Source organism: Acinonyx jubatus, chromosome X (assembly GCF_027475565.1).
Source record: "Acinonyx jubatus isolate Ajub_Pintada_27869175 chromosome X, VMU_Ajub_asm_v1.0, whole genome shotgun sequence".
Classification (NCBI taxonomy): Eukaryota; Metazoa; Chordata; class Mammalia; order Carnivora; family Felidae; genus Acinonyx; species Acinonyx jubatus.
The window spans coordinates 27,859,907-27,879,899 of NC_069389.1; the positions used below are offsets into that span (position 1 = coordinate 27,859,907).

Consider the following 19,993-nt stretch of genomic DNA (forward strand, 5'->3'; position numbering starts at 1 on the left):
TCTTTTGTTAGGATTAGAAGAGGTTTGCCTCTTTTGTTGATCTATTCAAAGAGCTGGCTGTTGAACACAATTCAACCTCTATTTTTCAGTTTTCTATTTTGAATTTACTTTTCATTATTGTTTTTCTTTTTATAATCTCTTAAGATACTTATTTCTTTTTTTTAAGTTTATTCATTTATTCTTCAGAGACAGAGACAGAAAGAGGGAGTGGGGGCAAAGAGAGAGGGAGAGAGAGATAGAATCCAAAGCAGGCTCCGCACTGTCAATGAGGGGCTCAACCTCAAGAACTGTGAGATCATGACCTGAGCTGAAACCAAGAGTCAGTTGCTTAATAGACTGAACCACCGAGGCGCCCCTATTTTATTTCTATCTTTAAAAAATCTTAAGCCTATAGGGTTCTCTCGGAATACAGCTCTCACTCTACCCACATCATAATCATAATGTAAGTATGACGTAGTTATTCGTTTATATACCTTTTATCTAGAGAAGAACAAAGTGTCAAAGGTACACGAAGCTTTCACAAGGTCAGATTTAAAACCAGGTCTGGATATGAGAGATAAGTCCTTAATTAAATCTTGAGACTTCTTCATGAAGTTCTTTAATAGGTTCTAAATTAATAAATATTACACACCACCATGTAGACAAGTGATATTTGTTTTGGTTAAGTTTTGTCTCTTGCTGTACAACTCTTTTTCAGATTACCAAGGACTGTAAGAAATAACCGTAATTAATAGTCACTAAGACACTAGAAGAAGGAGGGGTATTTTGTCATGCCTGAAGGGTACTGTTCATAGTCATTGGTTACTATTCAATGCCTCATATAGACAGTCTCGCCCATTTTGACTCTAAATCGCATATGCTTGGTTTCTTTTTATAACGCCATGTTTCCTACCACATAGCTATGAATGTTGTTCTCATAAAAATCGTTACTACTCTCAGATAATCACATGCATAATGGCCTCTTTTAAATATTTTTCTAATATATGCTCTGGAGGTATATCTTTCAAGGATTCTCAATCCAATTTCTAAATAACTATGGAAAGGAAAAACAAAATCCAAAATATGCCAAAATCTGTGTTAAATGATAATTGTATGTCTGTCTAACAGAAAACATTTCTGTGACAAGTATGTTAATATATGGAGCCAGTGTGTGTGTGTGTGGGTGTGGGTGTGTGTGTGGGTGTGTGTGTGTGTGTGTGTGTGTGTGTTTACTGTGACAAGCACTAGATAGCAGGAAATTCAATACTGAGGTCACTAAGGATGCCCAAAATTATGTTTTCCTGGTTTTCAGAATGAAAGCATCAGATACCAAATGGATAGGTGTGTAAAAATTAAATAGCATGCATTGAATTTTTGCAGACACAACTTACAAGTTCACCTACATATGAAGATTAGCCTTATGAGTTCCTGCAAACAGGCCTAAGACTTTCCTCATAAAATAACACCAGATACTGGCTCAGAGTTGTGCAGTGTTCTCTGCGAAGATGCTTTATTCAAACTTAATTTTTAAGGACATAAAATTCTCACCATTTGCCTTGAAATCATGGAACCCTATTATGGCTCTAATAGAATATTTAAATGTGAACTCTTAGGAAAATATCCCGAGTCAGGAGGCACAAGCTAAATAAATAAATAAATAAATAAATAAATAAATAAATAAATAGCACCTAGGAAAACTAATGAGTTAGCTTTTTTGTTTATTTTATTTTTTTTTTTTTTGAGAGAGAGAGACAACACATGGGTGGGGGAGGAACAGAGAGAGAGGGAGAAGCAGAATCTGAAGCAGGCTCCAGTCTCTGAGCTGTCAGCACAGAGCCAGACGCAGGGCTTGAACCCACAAACCATGAGATCATGACCTGAGCTTAAGTGAGACACTTAACCAACTAACCACCCAGGCGCTCCATTAGCTTTTTAAATAAAGTAGTCTACTGTTATCATGTGAGGACACAAACTAGAGGGAATTCCCTTTTTGTGCCCACGCTACAACTTAGACTAAAATATTTGATTTTGTACAAAATTATCTATTTAGTAATTCTAAGGTTAATATGTAAGTATTTCAATGAGCACTATTACTTCCTGGTGCCCCACCTCCTAAATGAAGATGCTGACCACTAGGCTATGAGGAGCAATTCTCTTTCATTGTTCATTTGTTTTATCCTAGGTTTTATTTTATACCGCTTTCCTTCAGGGCACAGATGCAATCTAGCATTGTCAATAAGATTTCTACAAGCCAAATTTATATATCCCATGGTGGTTATAGTAAAAGGATTTATATATATATTATATTGATATATTTAAGATTTAAGAATACTGAAGAAAACCATAAGATTTAAAGCACATCTGAAATATGACGGATTAGTGACAGGAGATTACTGACCTGGCCCAGTTTATATTATTTTTAATTAGCTTTACAGAAAGAAGAATAGCAGAATGAGTTCATCAAACGTGGAATGCTACACAATGACTTTAGAATGAGGAACATTTGACATAAAAATAATCACAGTAACCAGGTCAAATAATGAAAACGGAAGTTCTCAGGGCAGAGCAGAAGGAAGAAAAAAGATGAATAAAAGCAAGGGAGTGAGGAGTCCCATGACAAAATTCTAACAAATTTTCTCATGCTTTTTAAACGTTTGTGGTGGCAGGGAGATGGATAAACTTTTCAGCTCTTAGTTTATAAGTCAATAAAGCATTTGCAGTTTTCACTTGCATGTTGTAGGAAGTTACATCTTATTCAAAATGGGAACCATCATCTTTCCAATAAATGGTATCTCCCACTTCTTGCCTTTTTAGACAACCGCACAGGACATTTCACAGCTCCAAGCATTAAAGAAAACACACCCTGTATCATCCAGCCAAATGAAATTAGGTTAGGGATAGAAGGTTCCTCACGTTGGTTTCAAAGGATGTGGTTCTTTAAGACATTTCAGATTGCAAGATTTACCCTAAAGAGGAATCGTTTTAGTTCCTTGATATGCACAGTACAATCTGAACATTTTCTGAATTAGGGAAGGGGTAGAGGATAAAGGTAAGCCATCATTTTTCACATGAATCTTAGTTTGTGAATTTGACAACAACAAAAAATGTAGCTGCAAATTCAATCTTATAACCTCCCACAGAACGATGAGATTTCACAAGGAACCATGAAATGTCATCTTTAAAAGTTTGGGTAGATTACTTTAACCAGAATCTGAAACAGTGACTACCAGAAAAACACCATGCATTGATCTTTACTATATAAAGATCCCTCCTGATTCTTAGAACCCATGAGGCTACTTCAACCTTCTATTTATTTGTTTTTTCCCCTACCCACACATTTCTTTCTAATAAATGGTTTATAACTGAGAATTTCATTCCAACATTCTAGGCAAATAGGATTTGCTTTTAAAATGTGTTAAGCGCTTTGTGTAGAACGTCTGCCATCGTGTAGCCAAGCTAAAGAGACTTCTCTATATTCCACAGAAACTCAAGTATTTATATAATCCTTCTAAAGATAATGCATTTAAGTGATCAAAAATGCAGAAAAAGCAAAGTAGTGTTGCTGCCTTGCAGCATGTGCTTTTTAGTGTGTTTAAAATTTATATAAAATGTGAAGGCTTACAGGCATAAATCAAACCTATCTTTTTTTTGGATATAGAGGTGCACATATTGAATCTTTCATAATTAGATGATGAATAGTTCAGTACATAAAACCTACAGGGTGGGCTGCATTGGCTGCTGTGGACTTCATGCTCCACTTGGCAAGTTTTCTTTATTCCCTCCCATCTCTCTCTCTTCCAACAAGGATTTTTTAAATTTTATACAAATATAGAAGCTTATACTGGAAAATACCTTTTAAAAGCACGCTTTGACCTAGGATACATCCTAAGACTTAGTTCTGGGTACAGTACTTGCTATGAAGATACTCTCCTGACCTTCTGTGATTAGGGTTTATATATTCAGTCATTCCTTAAATATTTTTGACTATCTACTATATGCCGCATTTTGTATTAAAGATGGAGACAGACTAAAAAATGGACTGTTCTATCAAAATGCCTAAAGACTACTGAAGGAAGTTCAAATTGCTCTATATTTTGGAGGTGTTTATGATTATAATCATTTGTCACAAATTGCTCTATATTTTGGAGGTGTTTATGATTATAATCATTTGTCACAAGGTAGTTCTTTTTAATGGACCTGTGCTTTTACTTGCTTATATACTTCCTCTTTGGCAATAAAGATGTGAAGCAGTTAAGTTTAAAAAAACCCCTTAATGTTAAGAAAAATATAAACAATAAAGGGGTGAAAGAAAATTAAAACAAATATATCAAAATAGAGGTTTCAATGCAGGTAGTTTCATTGAACATAAAATGCAGGACTGAACTTTTTGGCAAAGTAGCTCCTGTATCTCAACTAAGCAAAATTTCTTATATGGAACATTATATACTAGAAGGCATCATTTGAGGAAATGGACTCTATGTTCAGTAATAATGTCACAACACAGGATAACATAAAAGATGTATATACTTTCAATGTAATATCCTTTAACTTGAATTTTTATAAATATTATATATCATATGCATGGCAATACAGAATGCTACTTTAATGAAACCAGAACCCTGTATCACCATAGTTTTCTAATCTTGTTCCACATATACTTATTTCAAGGAAAAAATTGGCAATAGCAACCCCCCAAAATTTTAAGTTATATGACCAACAATTCAATATAATAAGAAAAATTTTAGGGCACCAAGGTGGCTCAGTTGGTTAAGGGTCTGACTCCTGGTTTCAGCTCAGGTCATCATCTCATGGTTGGTGAATGTGAGCCCCACATGGGGCTCTGCGTTGACAGTGCAAAGCCTGCTTGGGATTCTCTCTCTCTTTCTTTCTCTCTCTCTCTCTCTGCCCCTCTCGTGCTCCTCCCCTCTCTCAGAATAAATAAATAAACATGAAAAAAAATGTTTTTAATTATAACACTATCTGTTGGGGTACCTGGGTGGCTTAGTCAGTTGAGTGCCTGACTTTGGCTCAGGTCATGATCTCACGATTCATGGGTTCAAGCCCCGCATTGGGCTCCGCAATGACAGTGTGGAGCCTGCTTGGGATTCTTTCTCTCTCCCTCTTTCCCTTCCCCTCCCCGACTTGCACTCTCTTAGTCTCAAAATAAATAAACTTTAAAAAAATAATAGTACAATTTGTAGCCATACTATTATCCTTGAAGATCTCTAAATGTACAAATCATAGGTAAATGGCTACCTCAATTTTAAGTTTAGCATGCAAAAAAAAAAATACTATTTTTCCTTGATGCAAGAAATGCACTGGTAGGGGGAAGATAACCAACTCACCTTATAAAATTATTTCATTTTTTATTCATTTTTTAAGTTTATTTATTTACGTTGAGAGAAACAGAGAGAGAGAGAGAGAGAGAGAGAGCAAGCAGGGGAAGGGAAGAGACAGAGGGGGACAGAGGATCCAAAGCAGGCTCTGTGCTGACAACAAAGAGCCTGATGTGGGGCTCAAACCCACGAACCATGAGATCATGAACTGAGCTGAAGTCGGACGCTTAACTGACTGAGCCACCCAACTGCCCCTGATATTATTTTAAATGAGAATTAGCTTCATTTGAAAAGTAGTCATTTCCCAATGCATCTGAATATGAATCTAAATATTATATAATATATGCCTGTATATGTTTTTATTCCATAAATGAATATTTTGAAATAAATACAACCATTTCTGTTAGTAGATTTCAGAGATGATGAATTGGAACCTAAGTCATGGAATCATTTGGAAAAAATCCTGGAGTTAGTGAGTAACTGGGTTAAAAGGATATACTTCTGGATCCTGAGAATGAATATATATAAGGTGCAGACATATTATAGTCCTATTGTGTGGACTGAAAATTTAGTGTAAGAACGAACACTTGTCTAACATAAATTAACTTCAAAATGTGGAATTTATATCTGAACAGTGTATTTTATGAGTAATAAATGGAAGCAGTTTATATTCAGTCAAAGATATTATGGTCTGACATACTCCAAAACATATATTATATTGCTATTTAAGTCTCTGAATACTTAAAGAACACATAAAATACTAGTCTTAAAGAACGGTTTAGAACCCTGTTTATCTAAGATCATATGCCAGGAAGAGTGAACACTGTGTCATTTTTCAGATCAGTGACATGTGACAACCATTCAATCTAATTCACTGACAATTTTCAATGATATGATTAAGTGAATATTTGAACATAGCTGACATGTGAATTTTCAACCTAGGCTTTTAAATGCTCACTTTGGATTTGTGCTTTAATAATGTATAAAACTGATCTTATTTGTTTTGTGCTGTTTCACATTGTACGTTTGAAGTTACTTGGTAAAAATTTGCCACTTTGTCATACACAGTTGATGAGAGTGGATACTGAACATCAAGTATGAGATCTACAACTCTGTCAGCTAATATTAAATCATATTAAATCGGTAAAGCCCTGGTATACTATATACTCAGGGTGTATTCCAACACTCCATTTTTTGTATGAATCTTTAAAATAGTGATGGAATATATTCTATGACTTCAAAGAGGCACTGGGATTCATAAAATAAAAACATGGACATCTTGGGATGGAAGAAGAGGAAACAAATTGCAATCAGGCAATTAATGGAAGACTGGTATCATGATCTATCTGGAAGGCAGTTTAAAATACCACAAGCAGTTAAATCTCCCTACCAGATTTTTAATGGCTAAATTCCTTTACCAGTGGTAAAGAATCATTCATTACTCAATTTGACATGAAGAGATAAAAATGTCAAATTTCTGGTAGAGGAAACTCATTGACTGGAGCTTATTTATATCTAAGGGGGAAAAAATCTATCAATAAACAAGTTTAAATGACCCATTAAATGATACTTTTCCTTTGAGAGACAATGGGGTTAAAGACCTGCAGAACGGAATTGAGAATGTCTGGTAAAGACAGTCACTCACAAACAAATGTGAAGGGAAATATGTGAGATGTTTCCATGTTACCTGTGATTTGTTTTATCTACCTTCAACAAGTAACAATGAAATGCAAGCTGTGGATATGTTTTATAGCTTGAGCTGGGGTGTAGACAAGCTTAACCACTTGGTACAGTCAGCTTCTATTTCACAGGATTTTGTACTTTCTTTTGTTTGCTTTTTAAAACCACAGCCAACTTTATTACAAATGAGCTTTGCTCTCAGTAAATACTGTAATAAAGGTATTACTGCACTTGGAAGTACTTTATTCTCAATAAGTGGTTTTGAAAATAAATTATTGATAGCAGAAATAACTTTATGCTAAAACAGCCACCACAGAGAATGCAAATCAGAACATAAATGTGGTGTCTGAGTTGTGGACCTAAGCTGTGAGTGGCACTGAGAGAGCATAGCAAATTAGATGTCAGGACAGACAAATTAAAGGAAACTGAGGCATGGAATCAAATTGAGTTGCTAGTAGAGAACAATGACATGTTCAGAAACTGATCATTTATGGCAGAGAAATAGGCCAAAGTGGAGAAGATACTAAGAAGGAAGGAGGAAACCGAATGAAGTTGACCTAAGATTTTGAAACTACCACAAAACAGCCTTTCAAAATGGAAGCTTCTAATACCCCCTCAAACAACAGAGAGGGTTAACTTCTTTGAAGTGATTTTAAAAATTAAGTCTGTGGATAGATTTATAGAATTGTGAAGTCCCTAATGATTTTCTATTAGCAATTATCCATTTCTTAACGTTTGGATGAACTTCCCACTGGTTCCATTAGACTCAGAAGTCTTTGTGAAGAGTCGGTTTGTTTAATTTTATGATTTCTTCACCTCTCTTGGTTATTGATTGAAGTACTCTACATTTTCGTGGCACCTGGGTGGCTCAGTCGGTTGAGCATCTGACTTCGACTCAGGTCATGATCTCGCGGTCCATGAGTTCGAGCCCCTGTCAGGCTGTGTGTTGACAGCTCAGAGCCTGGAGCCTGCTTCAGATTCTGTGTTTCCCTCTCTCTCCTCCCCTCCTCCACTCATGCTCTGTCTCTCTCTGTCTCTCAAAAATTAAATAAAAACATTAAAAAAACATCTAAGAAAAAATAAAGTACCCTATATTCTATTAATTCTTATAATTAATTATTTTAAATGGAATATAATCTAATTGTTTTTATAATCAACATATAATTCTGTGTAGATTCCATGTTTGGTTTGTATATTCCTTATACTTGTGTTTAATATTTTCTTTCTATATTCAAATTGCATATATTTGCTTTTTCCTCTCATTTTCCCGATTAAATTTATGAGATTAGTCTACTTTATTATTTTATTACAAAGAACTAGCTCTCAAATTATTCTAGTGTTTTTTCTTTCTAACTTATTTCTTCATTTATCTTTATTTTCTACTTTCCTTAGAGCATTTTTTATTTTTTGTAACATTTATGGTTGAAATCTTGAATTAATTTATCTTTGTTCTCAATGAAAATAAAAGCTAAGACACAAATTGAACCTCAGGCTAAAACCTAGTCCATTTCTCCTGGAAAGTTTTTTCCTATACAAATGTGGATATGTACTCTTCATTCCTTATACAAAACATTTTAAATTAATCAAATTGAATTTTTAAAAGTGTTATTAATTTCTAGTATTCTATTATTATTATGAGTATGCACTTTAAAAGCTCTTCTTTTTATATACTTAATGACATTTTCACTGCATCCTAATACATTATCCATCTTTGTACATATGGCAGGAATATTTTTTTAGTAATATTTTTTTATAAATTTATCTTCTCCTATGCCTTTGGTAAGTTTGTGCAGCAGAGCAGAAATTAGAAATAACTCTTGGTCTGTTTTAGTTTTCTGGCTCCGATGTTTCCCAGAAGCATCTGAAGGGATGTGATATCAGATGGTTCCCAAAATTAGCCAGAAACCATCTCCACGCCCTATCAGGAAATAGAGATGGTGTGGTTTCAAAAGTGAATGGCTTCCTGGTACATCCAGCAAGGATGGACCCCAGCCAACATTAGGGCTGTCAGTGCAGACATTCTCACGTCCTCGTGTGACCAGAAAACAGAGGTACTTGGAATGCTGGCTATTCTCTGTTTGTTCCCCAATCTCCAGTTCTTCACCCCTGTGGCATATGAGATGACTCATCTAGTATCAGATGACTTCATCACCTAGGAGCTCTCACCTTCTAGCCTTTAGCTGAGCTTAACCAGTGGGTAGCATGGGCAGGATATTGGAGGACTGGATAGAGAGACCAAGGTATCGATCGTCTCCCAACTCACTCAGCAGGCCACGATTTGAGGGTAACTTCATTTAGATACCTATGGTCACAGTTGCTGGCCGGTGGTCCCTCTCACAATGTCAGAGCTTTCACTGCTTTAAGGTAACAGCTCTCTCCTCCTTGTCTCTTTAGGTTTAGGGATAAAGGCTATTAACTCATGCTAATCCCTGGGTGTTTCACCAGGGATTTGATTCTCCTCACATTTCTGTATATATTTACTTTGTTACAGTCTCTTCAGCTTGGTCTTTGCAGGCTTTCTGTTTCATGCCAGTGATATTAATGAGACACTTGGCTTCATGAGAAGACTCGGGCTTAGGGGGTGACTGTATCAGTGCATACTGCAATGGACTAAAGAGGAAAGGCTTTTCCCTTGGAGGCACTACATAGGCCTACTGTTCTCTGGCCATTGCTAGGGATAGGGAAGAGCTTTCCTCATAATGACTGAGAATTTTCGGAATGCCTGCTTGAGAGCTGAGATTTGGATTTAGCTAATTTAAATTAAATGATAAACTATTGCTTTTCCTGAAAATCCAACTTTATGGGGCAGGAGGTTTACACATAATGCACACATATTTCATAGAATCATCTGCGCTTTGGAGTATTAACGGGAAGCAAATTGCTATTAAATCTACAGTTTATTTATGCCATCCATAGTCTCAATTATTTATTTATTTATTTAGTTAGTTAGTTAGTTAGTTAGTTGCTAAATGTGTTCTAATATGACAATGGTGAATTAAAGGCTCTGAATAAAACTGTATTTCCGACCTTGCCATCCAGTCCCTGTGCCATCTTCTTCCACTGCCTGTATGGAACCAGCTCCCTGAGCTGCCTTGGCAGCAAGGGGTCTGGGCTTCAGAGAGTAGCAGAAGGCGCAGGCGTGCCCCGGCCCCTGCAACTTTCTGCAAGGCTATAGAAGGAGGAGGAACCTGTCTAGAATCCCTGCATGACTAGAAAAGGAGGGAAAATCTCAACATGGAAAAACTCTGCGATGGAATGAAGGAATGCCTGAGAACAAGGAAAGCTGGAATACAAAGAACAGCCATGGGGTGCAGGGAAGCGAGCAGTAGCTTGTATTCTGGAAAACGAAGAAAAGTTAGAAATTGAGGGAAAGACAAATCACAAGGGAAAGGCATAAAATGAGGAAATAGGAAAGGACAAGGAAAAAGCCAGCAGTGTGGCAAAGCCAAAAGACAGAAAGCCCGAGAGCCAGGGAAAGCCAAAAGAAGAAGAAAAGCCAGCCAGGGAACCAAGGCTGCAGGAAAGTGACCAAGAAGGCCAAAAGAGAAACCAACAAGGGGCTGGCTTGGTGGCTCCAGGATTACGAGGCCATAAACGATATGCATTTGAGGAATGAGGAGATGAGAGAATTCAAAGAGATGGTCAGGGTGCAGGTTGAGGTGAAGAAAACCATGCAGAAATGGGTGGTGGTTATATGGATGCAAAAAAGTTTACAGGATCCCTTCCACCCAAGGGGCCCAAAGGAACTCAGGGGTGGCTGCGGGTCCCCACAAAAGGGCTCTGAAGACTTTCCTTTTGCAAAGTGCCCCTGGCAGGCATTTGCCAGGCCCTGTGCTTTAACCTTACGCTAATACTTTCACTTTAGATGTCCCTCCTGTTATCAGTGGCCTTTTGACCCAACTAGAGAACTCTATCAGTAGGGGGATTTTCACCCATGTGCATTGCAAAGACGTTGTAAATCTTGGAAAAATAAAGCAGCCTATAACATCAAAAAATATTTCCATTAAATTGTCTTAGTGGTTTTAGTAGTATTTCTATTATGCGATAAGTTGTATTATGTTTTCATTACAGACGATAACCTCCCTGGATAAAAATGGTACTGCTTTTAAATACTTTTCTTGTAAGTTTTTCTTTGTTATTAACTATTTCTCTCATTTTTAAAGAACTGGTTTTATTAGCCATTCAATTCATAGCAGCCCTTTTATTTTTAGTCATTGTCATCTCCTTCCCAATTAAGTTCCAAGCCTAATGTCTTCCCATGTTTTACACCTCCCATAAGTACCCAGGTACCTCTCCGATCCCCTTCTCTGCTGTGTTTTCTCCATACTCAGTCCTGTCTCCCTAGCAAGTCCTGTTTGCAAACGTTTTGTTTCTCCCCAAGGTCTTTTTATCCTTCTGTCTGGACCATTTTCCTATAGATGATGCCATGGCTCACTCCCTCACTTCCTTCCAGGCTTTACCATATCACAGTTTAACTGAGAGGTCTTCCCACACCTTCTGTTCTGTGTATCTCTTACTCATTCACATAGCTATCACAATGTACATTGTAAATGTTACTGCCCTCTGGTATGTGACTGTAAACTCTATGACATATAGGGTTGTGTTTGTTCTGATCACTGACTACAGTGTTCCTACCATCTAGCATACAACTTAACACATAGTAGACACTCAATAAATAATGTGCTGCATGTAAATGCACTAACATTATTATTTAAGGTCTGATTAGTCAACTTCTCCAATCAATGCCTTCATTCTAATTTGAGAATCTATCATTTTTAAAAGGAAATGTGAAATAGCCCTGTCTACTATTTTATTTAACGTGCCAATTTATGTATATCCTGCCCCAGGCTCATTTATTCATCTAGTATAGAATACCTAAGCACATCTTTAGGGAAAAAAATCCTGCTCTTGAACATTCTCTTTGATTTAATTGTGTGTTTACTGTGTGGTAATAATCAGAGACTAATAAACATGTTCCTGGGGAATCTTTTCCATTTCTTTTGTACTTTCTTTTATTACAAAATAATGGAGAAGTATAAAATGATAATAAATTTACCTTTGAACATTTATAGTCTGTGTCTTTTAGCCTGGGGCTACTTCAAGCAAAGGTTATTTCGCTCTGGGTTTTGGTTTCCACACGAAAATGTTTTACTTGAGATTCTGTCCTTTTCATACAGAGACCTCAATTTTATGACATTCCCTATTAAGGCTCTCGGTCAAACGGGAGAATTGTGGAAATCTGCTCTTTAAGGGCTCCTTCTCAAATTTAAGTCCTCATTTCGGGGTCTTTGCCTGCTCAAACAAGTTCTCAGGGGAGTTCTCAGGGTTCTACATTTTCAGAAAGAAATATGACCATCTAAGAAAAGATCCATAAAATGCATTAATCTTATTCTAATTTTGTATATTCACTTATCACATTTCATCAAACAATTTCATGAGAAAATACCAAGCATATTGTCAGACTGATAAATAAGCCATTGTTTGGCATTTGGGAGGTTGTAAGGTTAGGTTTACTTTACCTTCAAAGGTTCCTCTTTTTTTAACATTAAAAATAGGAACTGAAGTATCACGTACATCTAGAAAAGTGGACCTGAGGGTAGACCATGATACATTTTCTCAAAGCAAATGCGCCCATGTATCAAGCACCAGGTCAAAATAGGCAATACTTTCAACACTTCACAAGATGCACTCATGCATTTAACTGCTTTCATTCCTTCCAAAATGTAACCACTCTCCTGATTCCTAAATCCATGGAACAATTTTGCCTGTTTTTGAAATTCAACTAAAAGAAGTCATAGTAGGGGCGCCTGGGTGACTCAGTCGGTTAAGCATCCAACTTCAGCTCAGGTCATGATCTCACAGTTCATGAGTTCAAGCCCCACATCCGGCTCCATGCTGACAACTCGGAGGCTGGAGCCTGCTTTGGATTCTGGGTCTCCCTCTCTCTCTCTGCCCCTCCCCCACTCACATTCAGTCTCTCTCAAAAATAAACATTAAAAAAAATAAACATTAAAAAAAAGGAAATCATCGTAGGTATACTTTTGTGTCTCACTTCTTTGGCTCCAAACTCTTTCAGGAGAGTGATCCATCCTATGTATTGTGTTTAACTATCACTTGTTCATTTTCACTGCTTTATAATATGCTATCATGTGACTATACCACAGTCATTTCCAGTTTTAGCTTTTAGAAATAAAGCTGCTATGAGGGGTGCCTGGATGGCTCACGTAGCTAAGCATCTGACTCTTGATCTAGGCTCAATTCGTGATCTCGCAGCTTTGGACATGGAGCCCTGCACTGAGGTCTGCACTGACAGCACGGAGCCTACTTGGGATTCTCTCATTCTCTCTCTCTCTCTCCCTCTCCCTCTCTCTCTGCCCTGCCCCTGCTTGCACATGCACTCTCTCCTCTCTCTCTGTCTCTCAAAATAATTTTTTTTTAAAAGCTGCTATGAACATTCTCTTTCTACACACACGCGCGCACACACACACACACACACACACGTGTGCAGAGATAAATGGTAGTTACATGTTATGCCTAAGCACAAAACTGTTGGCCTATAAGAATTATGCACTTTTGCATTTAGTATATAATGCCAAACTATTTTCAATGGTTGTCTGAATTACATTTCTACCAGTTAGGAGTTCAGGTTATTCCAAATCCTCACCCTCAGCATTATTAGCTCTTTTAATTTCAGCCATTTTTATGAGTTTGTATTGGTATCTCATTGCAGTTCTAAATTTCCCCAATTACTGCTGAGGTTGAACATTCTATATTATTCTTCAGCTTCTAAACGTCCCCTTTTGTGAAGTTGCTGTTCAAATTTTCTGACCCTTTTTTCTCTTGGATTTTTTTCTCATTCTCTCAAATCTAATACTTAAAAATTAAATAAATAAACAATAGGGGAAATCATAGCAGGAATGTGGTATACTCATCAATCGTGTAAAGGTAACAATTCTTCCCAAATCGATCTATAGATTTAACTCACTGTTGATGACATTCCAAACAGGATTTATATAGAAATTAAAAAGATGATGGTAAAAGGAATGCAGAAATTCAAAGGGTCAATATAATCAAGAAAAAGTGGGGGAACCTAGCTCACCAGATACCAGTATGGATTATAAAACTGCAAAAATCCAAATGGCAGGATGTTTGTGCGTGTATAGACAGAGAAAAATGGAAGTGAATTCAAGTCCAAAAACAGAACAGCATCTGTACCAAGAAATTATTATGACACACCTAATACTCGAGAGCAATGAGTAAGTAACATTGTTTTTAAGAAATGGTGTAGTGACAGTTAGATTCCAAATGGAAAAAAAAAGAAAGAACCTGAATTTTCACCGACTCCTCATGCCAAATTCAATAATCAATTCCAGGTGATATAGAGATCCAAATTCAAGTGACAAAACAACAAAGCCTATACAGAAGACAACAAAGTGTAATATCATAATGGTTTGGGGAAGGCAAATATTTCTTAAACAGGATACAAAATTATAAAGTGACCATTTATAAAAATGAACTACATCAGAATGAAGAATTCTGCTTCATCAAAAGACACCAGTAAGTAAAAATGTAATCTAGAGGCAGAAAATACATTTGCAATGCAGAAAAGAAAGGGTTTGTATCCATAACATAGAAACAACTCGTAAGTTTGATGAAGTTCAAGTTAATTTTTCTCTTTTTGAATCAGGCCTCTGGTTTCACATCTAAGAAATATTTGGTTATCCCAAAGTGACAGAGATTTTCTTTTATGGTTTCTCTGTTTTATTGCCAGAATTTCTTCTGGTCTTATATTTAAAACTGTGAAATTAATAATTATAACATATATAGGAAACCAAAAAATTCATAATCAATAACAAATGTGAAAAAACAAAACTATCATTAAACAAGATCTATGGCTACATTAATCTACTATTTTAGAGGTGATCCAACAGCCAATTGTTTAATATGATATTATCTTGGTGGGAAGAGATCACCTACATGAAAGAGACTTAATAGAGTAATTCTTTGAATTTTCTGCTGTCTTCCTTGCTTTGTATATTTTGTAATGGAATATGGGGAACTGATATCTAAAAAAGATTTTTCTTCATGTAAATTCTACTATCTTTAAAACAATATTCTCAATTTTTGTGGTATTGATCTTTCAAAAGGATCTATCAGACTGATGTTGAGGCAAATGTTTTATAGAGTGTCTTATTATGCCTGCACAAAATTTGAAAATATACAGTTAGTCACTTCAGAAAATGATAAAAATCTATAATGATTTTATAAGGCAATTTCGATAGATTAAGTATGACAATAACTGTAAATTCATAAAATCAACCAAATGCTACACAGCCTTCACTAACATTTCCCATGTGATGCCCTCTCTGTACCAGATGAACTGAATAACTTTTGGGGGAGTATACATCACAACTAATCTATCACTGACGATGGTTATTTTTAGAGTATGTGAGCAATTTATTTGAATTTATTCTTGAAATAGAGATGTAATGTAATTAGGAAGCTACTAAGGACCTGGTAAACATATTGGTCGATGAGAAAGATTGCAGGAAGTTGCTAAGAAAGGAGGGGCTGCCTCTAATATCGTGGTAGAAGGGAGGAATCTCAAGGTTACTCTCCTCTCATCTACATACTTGTTTAGGTATAACTGTTGACCTTCTAATGCCACACATCCATGTTCATCCAGTTAAACTAAATCAAACCTAGCAAGAGAAAACAAATTTGCAGTTCTGTAAGTTGAAAGAGTGATTTTTCTGTGTAACTTTCATACGTGGGTGTGGTATCTAGTACGTGTTGCCTTAACTCAAGCAAACTTGAATACATAGAAAATAATACTCAGCCTAGTAAAAGCCATTTGCTGCACAGAACACTACTGTAAGAAACTGAGGTTCACCAAAAGAGTGAATACGTCCTTCAGATATAACTGCATCAAGTAAAATCTGAAAACAACACACAGTGCCCTATCGGGTCTGAGTCACACCCTTCCCTGCCCTCTGTGACTCGGTACATTTACTTGCTGAGTCACATTAGCCACCAGCAGACGCACATGAACCAGAACGCATACTCGTTATAACCACTACTGTGATTTGTAAGAGAACTTGAGAAGCTCTCCCTGCATTTGGGGCCAAAGCCCTCACTCAAACATTAACTATGCTGTCTCATGGTATCCAGACTCTGTCCAGGTCTCCACTTACATTATTTTTCTGCAAGACGCGCAGTGCCTTGTTGACATTGTTCAGGGCATGAACTCTTGTGGATCCTTTTTCTTTTGGCTGAAAACAAAACGAAACAATGTTTACTGCCCAGCAGAGAGGGACAATCTACTAGAAATGAAACAATTTATACATTTTACTTCTAAATTTGAGTATTTTAAATGAACACAGGCTGTGAGGCATTAATATAATACACTTAAGTGCTCTGGGTTGATTGTCCTTGTCATAGGACTTTGTTAGCATGAATCAACCTCTCCTCAAGAAAAAATGACAGCTTTTTTCTTCTTCAAAAAAAATCTATTTTGGTTACCATCTCTTCATTCTGCAGCCCAGCTGGGGATTACAGCATGACCAGGAAGGGAAACAACATTGCAATAAAGGTTTATTAGTAAGGTAGATAAGTGAGTTGATTTCCACACTTTTAAGGAACGTATAAAAGAGACTTGAGCCTATAAAGATTATATAATGCCAAATAGGATTAAGACAAACTATTTTTGTCAACATTACCTTAACTGTCTTCATCACTGAAGCTCAAAACCCCAATAATCCTTGGTTCTATAACCCTCACTCCCAATCCCCCAAATACCATCTGATCCTATAATTTCGAAACTGACATTTGCACAGTACATTACAGTATGTGGATTAACTCATTTATCCAATTGTGGAGTTTTAGAAATTCTGCCATTATGATGCCTACCATATTTACTTCTAAAATGAAATATACATCTTAAGAACTTTGTAAACACACAGTAAATCTACAGATGGTCCCCAACATGATAGTTTAATTCAGGATTTCATGACTTTATGATGGCGCAAAAGTGAGAGGCATTCAGCAAAAAATGTGCTTCACGTTTTGATTTTGGATCTTTTCCCAGGCTAGTGATAACCCAGTATGATACTCTGGTGACACCGGGCAGGGGCAGTGAACCACAGCTCCCAGTCAGCCATGCAATCAATCATAAGGGTAAACAACCAATGTTCGTACAACCACTCTGTTTTTCGCTTTCCATACAGCATTACATTCCATGAGACAGTCAACACTTTATTATAATATAGGCTTCGTGGTAAATGATTTTCCCCAACCGTATGCTAATGTAAGTGTTCTGAGCATGTTTAAGGTAGGCTAGGCTAAAGTATGAAGTTCAGTAGGTTAGGTATAGTCAATGTATTTTCAAATTGTGTTTCCAGTTTAGGATGGATTAGTAGGGACATAACCCCATGGTAAGTCAAGGAAGATCGGTATTATTAACCATTGGCACAGTGTTGGATAGCAGTTCTCTGGAATTTACTCCTCTTGCAACTCTTCATTTTCCATATCTCAAGTTAAATGTTCTTGTCACAATAAAAAAATGAACTGAAACTTAAAAGATCATTATGAATAAAAGCCTTATAAAAAGACATTCAATAACAAAGATACCCAATATTATGAGCAAGTAATATCTATTAATTATCGTAAGTTACATTACTGAAAAATGTCACCTGCTAGTTCTATAGAGGATAGAGTATGCCAAAATAAAGTAATATCGAATATTGTTTTATTCAGGAATAGGTCCTCTACTACTAGTTAAATCGGTAATTATTAAATTAGTGCATTTTACTAGATCGAGTAAAACTACACTGAGTTCATTTCTTTTTTTCTTAGTAAATTCCCCTAAGGTTAATGTGAACTTTCTTAGAAATAATTCACGTACCAGTTTTTGCCCTGTCAGGCCTTCCAGAAGATCTAGGAGGCGTCTCCCATCCTGTAGGTCACTGAAGAGGTTCTCTATGTGCTGCTTCCCAAACTGAAACATGAAATATACCCAGTTAAACCAAGCACTCTTCCAGTGATCCATTTCCATGATTATGCCTTTTAAAATTGAAAGCTGTGGTTAAGAATATGCCATGTAACAGGGTACCTGGGTGGCTCAGTCGCTTGAGCATCTGACTTTGGCTCAAGTCATGATCTCGTGGTTCATGGGCTCGAGCCCCGCATCAGGCTCTGTGCTGACAGCTCAGAGCCTCGGGCCTGCTCCAGATTCTGTGTCTCCTTTTCTCTCTCTCTCTCTCTCTCTCTCTCTCTGTCCCTCCCCGACTCATGCTCTGACTCTCTCTCTCTCTCTCTCTCTCAAAAATAAATAAACATTAAAAAAAAGAATATGTAATGTATCTAATTCTTAATCTGCCAAGGGTGAAAAATGAAAAGAGAACCTCCAAGTAAAAAACAAAAAAGCAATATATCATCATTAGGTCAAATCTATTTAAATTGTTTGTTTTTTTTTTTTTTTTTTTTAATAAGGTGAGTTGGATTATCCGTAGCCTAACTGGTCTAATTAACTCCACTTTTTAAAAGCTGGTTCTATGAAGGAGAGAGAGGTAAACACACAAAGAAACAGACCACATACAATTCGCCCTGGGCAGGTGCTTAAAATTTAACTGTTTGGTATACCTCTATCATAGAGGGCCCACCATCCTGCACCTAGAACGTGCTCTCTCTGAATATACACTTTGGAAACTATCTCAGAATGATCCATTTTCATCTTGCATGGCTCATATGCTAGAAATATCTGATTTTAACTGAGTTGAAATGGCCCTGTGACACCTTTGCATCTATTTTCCTCAGTTCTTTACCTGGGAAAGTATCTGGAATTTTTGTAGCAACTGCTCATGAAAAACAATTCACTAAATGAGTGGATCTTAAAATCTTTGTGATATAGCTGTGGGCTGGCACTAAAATACTCATCTTAGAGACAAGACAAAGAGATTGAACATGTGGCCCTTTGTCACAAAAACTACAAGACAGTAAAGCCAAAATTCTGTCTGGATCCATCTAACTCCTGAGAGGCTTGCTCTTCTTAGTTTATCATACTCTGCTTTCTAGGCCTTATCCTCCTTCCATCTGATTATCTTTCAAATATTTTATTTTTCTGTCATGCTCTCAAATATTTTCTTTTTCTGGTTGAAAGCCTAAAATCCCTTCCTATGAAATCATTCACATCTCTTTCATCAGTCAGTTTCTCTAGAAAGTCCTAATTTATCAGTGGCAGATGTTTACTGAGCACCAATAAACCTGAGCTAGATGCAGGAGCATACACTAGTAAATCAGCCAGACATGACCCCTGCCCTTATAGAACTTTGAGTCCAGCAGGGAAAACAAATATTCCCAAAAGGTAATACTACACAGAATCAGTAAAAGGGACCCAGGAACATATAACTGTGGGAACGCCCATAGTACAGGGACCATGAAATACTTCCTCACAAATGTCAGGTGATGGGTCTAACATTACTTTCCATGTGAGTGGGTTTGTCTCAAGCCTTCCTCGATTGCGTGCAAACCTGACATTTCACACAGGTCAAGAAAAACAAAGAGCAGCCTTAGTTTCCAGGCAAAGGGCATCCCTGAGGTTTCCAAGATTAAAGACATAGGATTCAAGCTTTCCCTACTGCATGGTAGCCATGTCAATGACAAATCCTGTCAATGCCTTGGTGTTTCACCTAATGAGAACACAGATCCCCCACAAAAAGGCTACCAGCCCCACGGGCACCCTTGAAAATCGAGCCACAGAGATGCTTTGACAAAGATAACTGCAAGCTATTATTTGTAAATTCTCCTCTAATAGTTCTGATTAAGAATTTCAGGGGAAAAGAAGACAACATAAAAATACGAATGTGCTAAATTTTTAAAAACACCTTGACTACACATTATGTGCAAGTAAATCTCAAAACAACATGCCATTTTTATGAAACTTTAAGGAAAGCTTTCTACTAATAAGTAAAAGAAAATGAATGCATGCTTTCAAATTGGGT

The 19,993-nt window shown here is 36.7% G+C and overlaps 1 protein-coding gene and 1 pseudogene across 16 annotated transcripts in view; one reads left to right on the plus strand and one right to left on the minus strand.

Moving 5' to 3' along the window:
• DMD (dystrophin) overlaps window positions 1-19,993 on the minus strand; it is a 2,092,562-nt gene that overhangs the window by 1,615,323 nt on the left and 457,246 nt on the right. For all 16 annotated transcript variants that reach the window (XM_053201917.1, XM_053201921.1, XM_053201923.1 and 13 more), the window contains exons 3-4: window positions 17,899-17,991; window positions 16,190-16,267 (exon numbers count right to left, since the gene is read on the minus strand). In XM_053201917.1, the coding sequence (XP_053057892.1) occupies window positions 16,190-16,267; window positions 17,899-17,991 (171 nt within the window). The remainder of the gene's footprint in view (window positions 1-16,189; window positions 16,268-17,898; window positions 17,992-19,993) is intronic.
• On the plus strand, window positions 10,230-11,621 carry LOC113597727 (transcription elongation factor A protein-like 4; annotated as a pseudogene).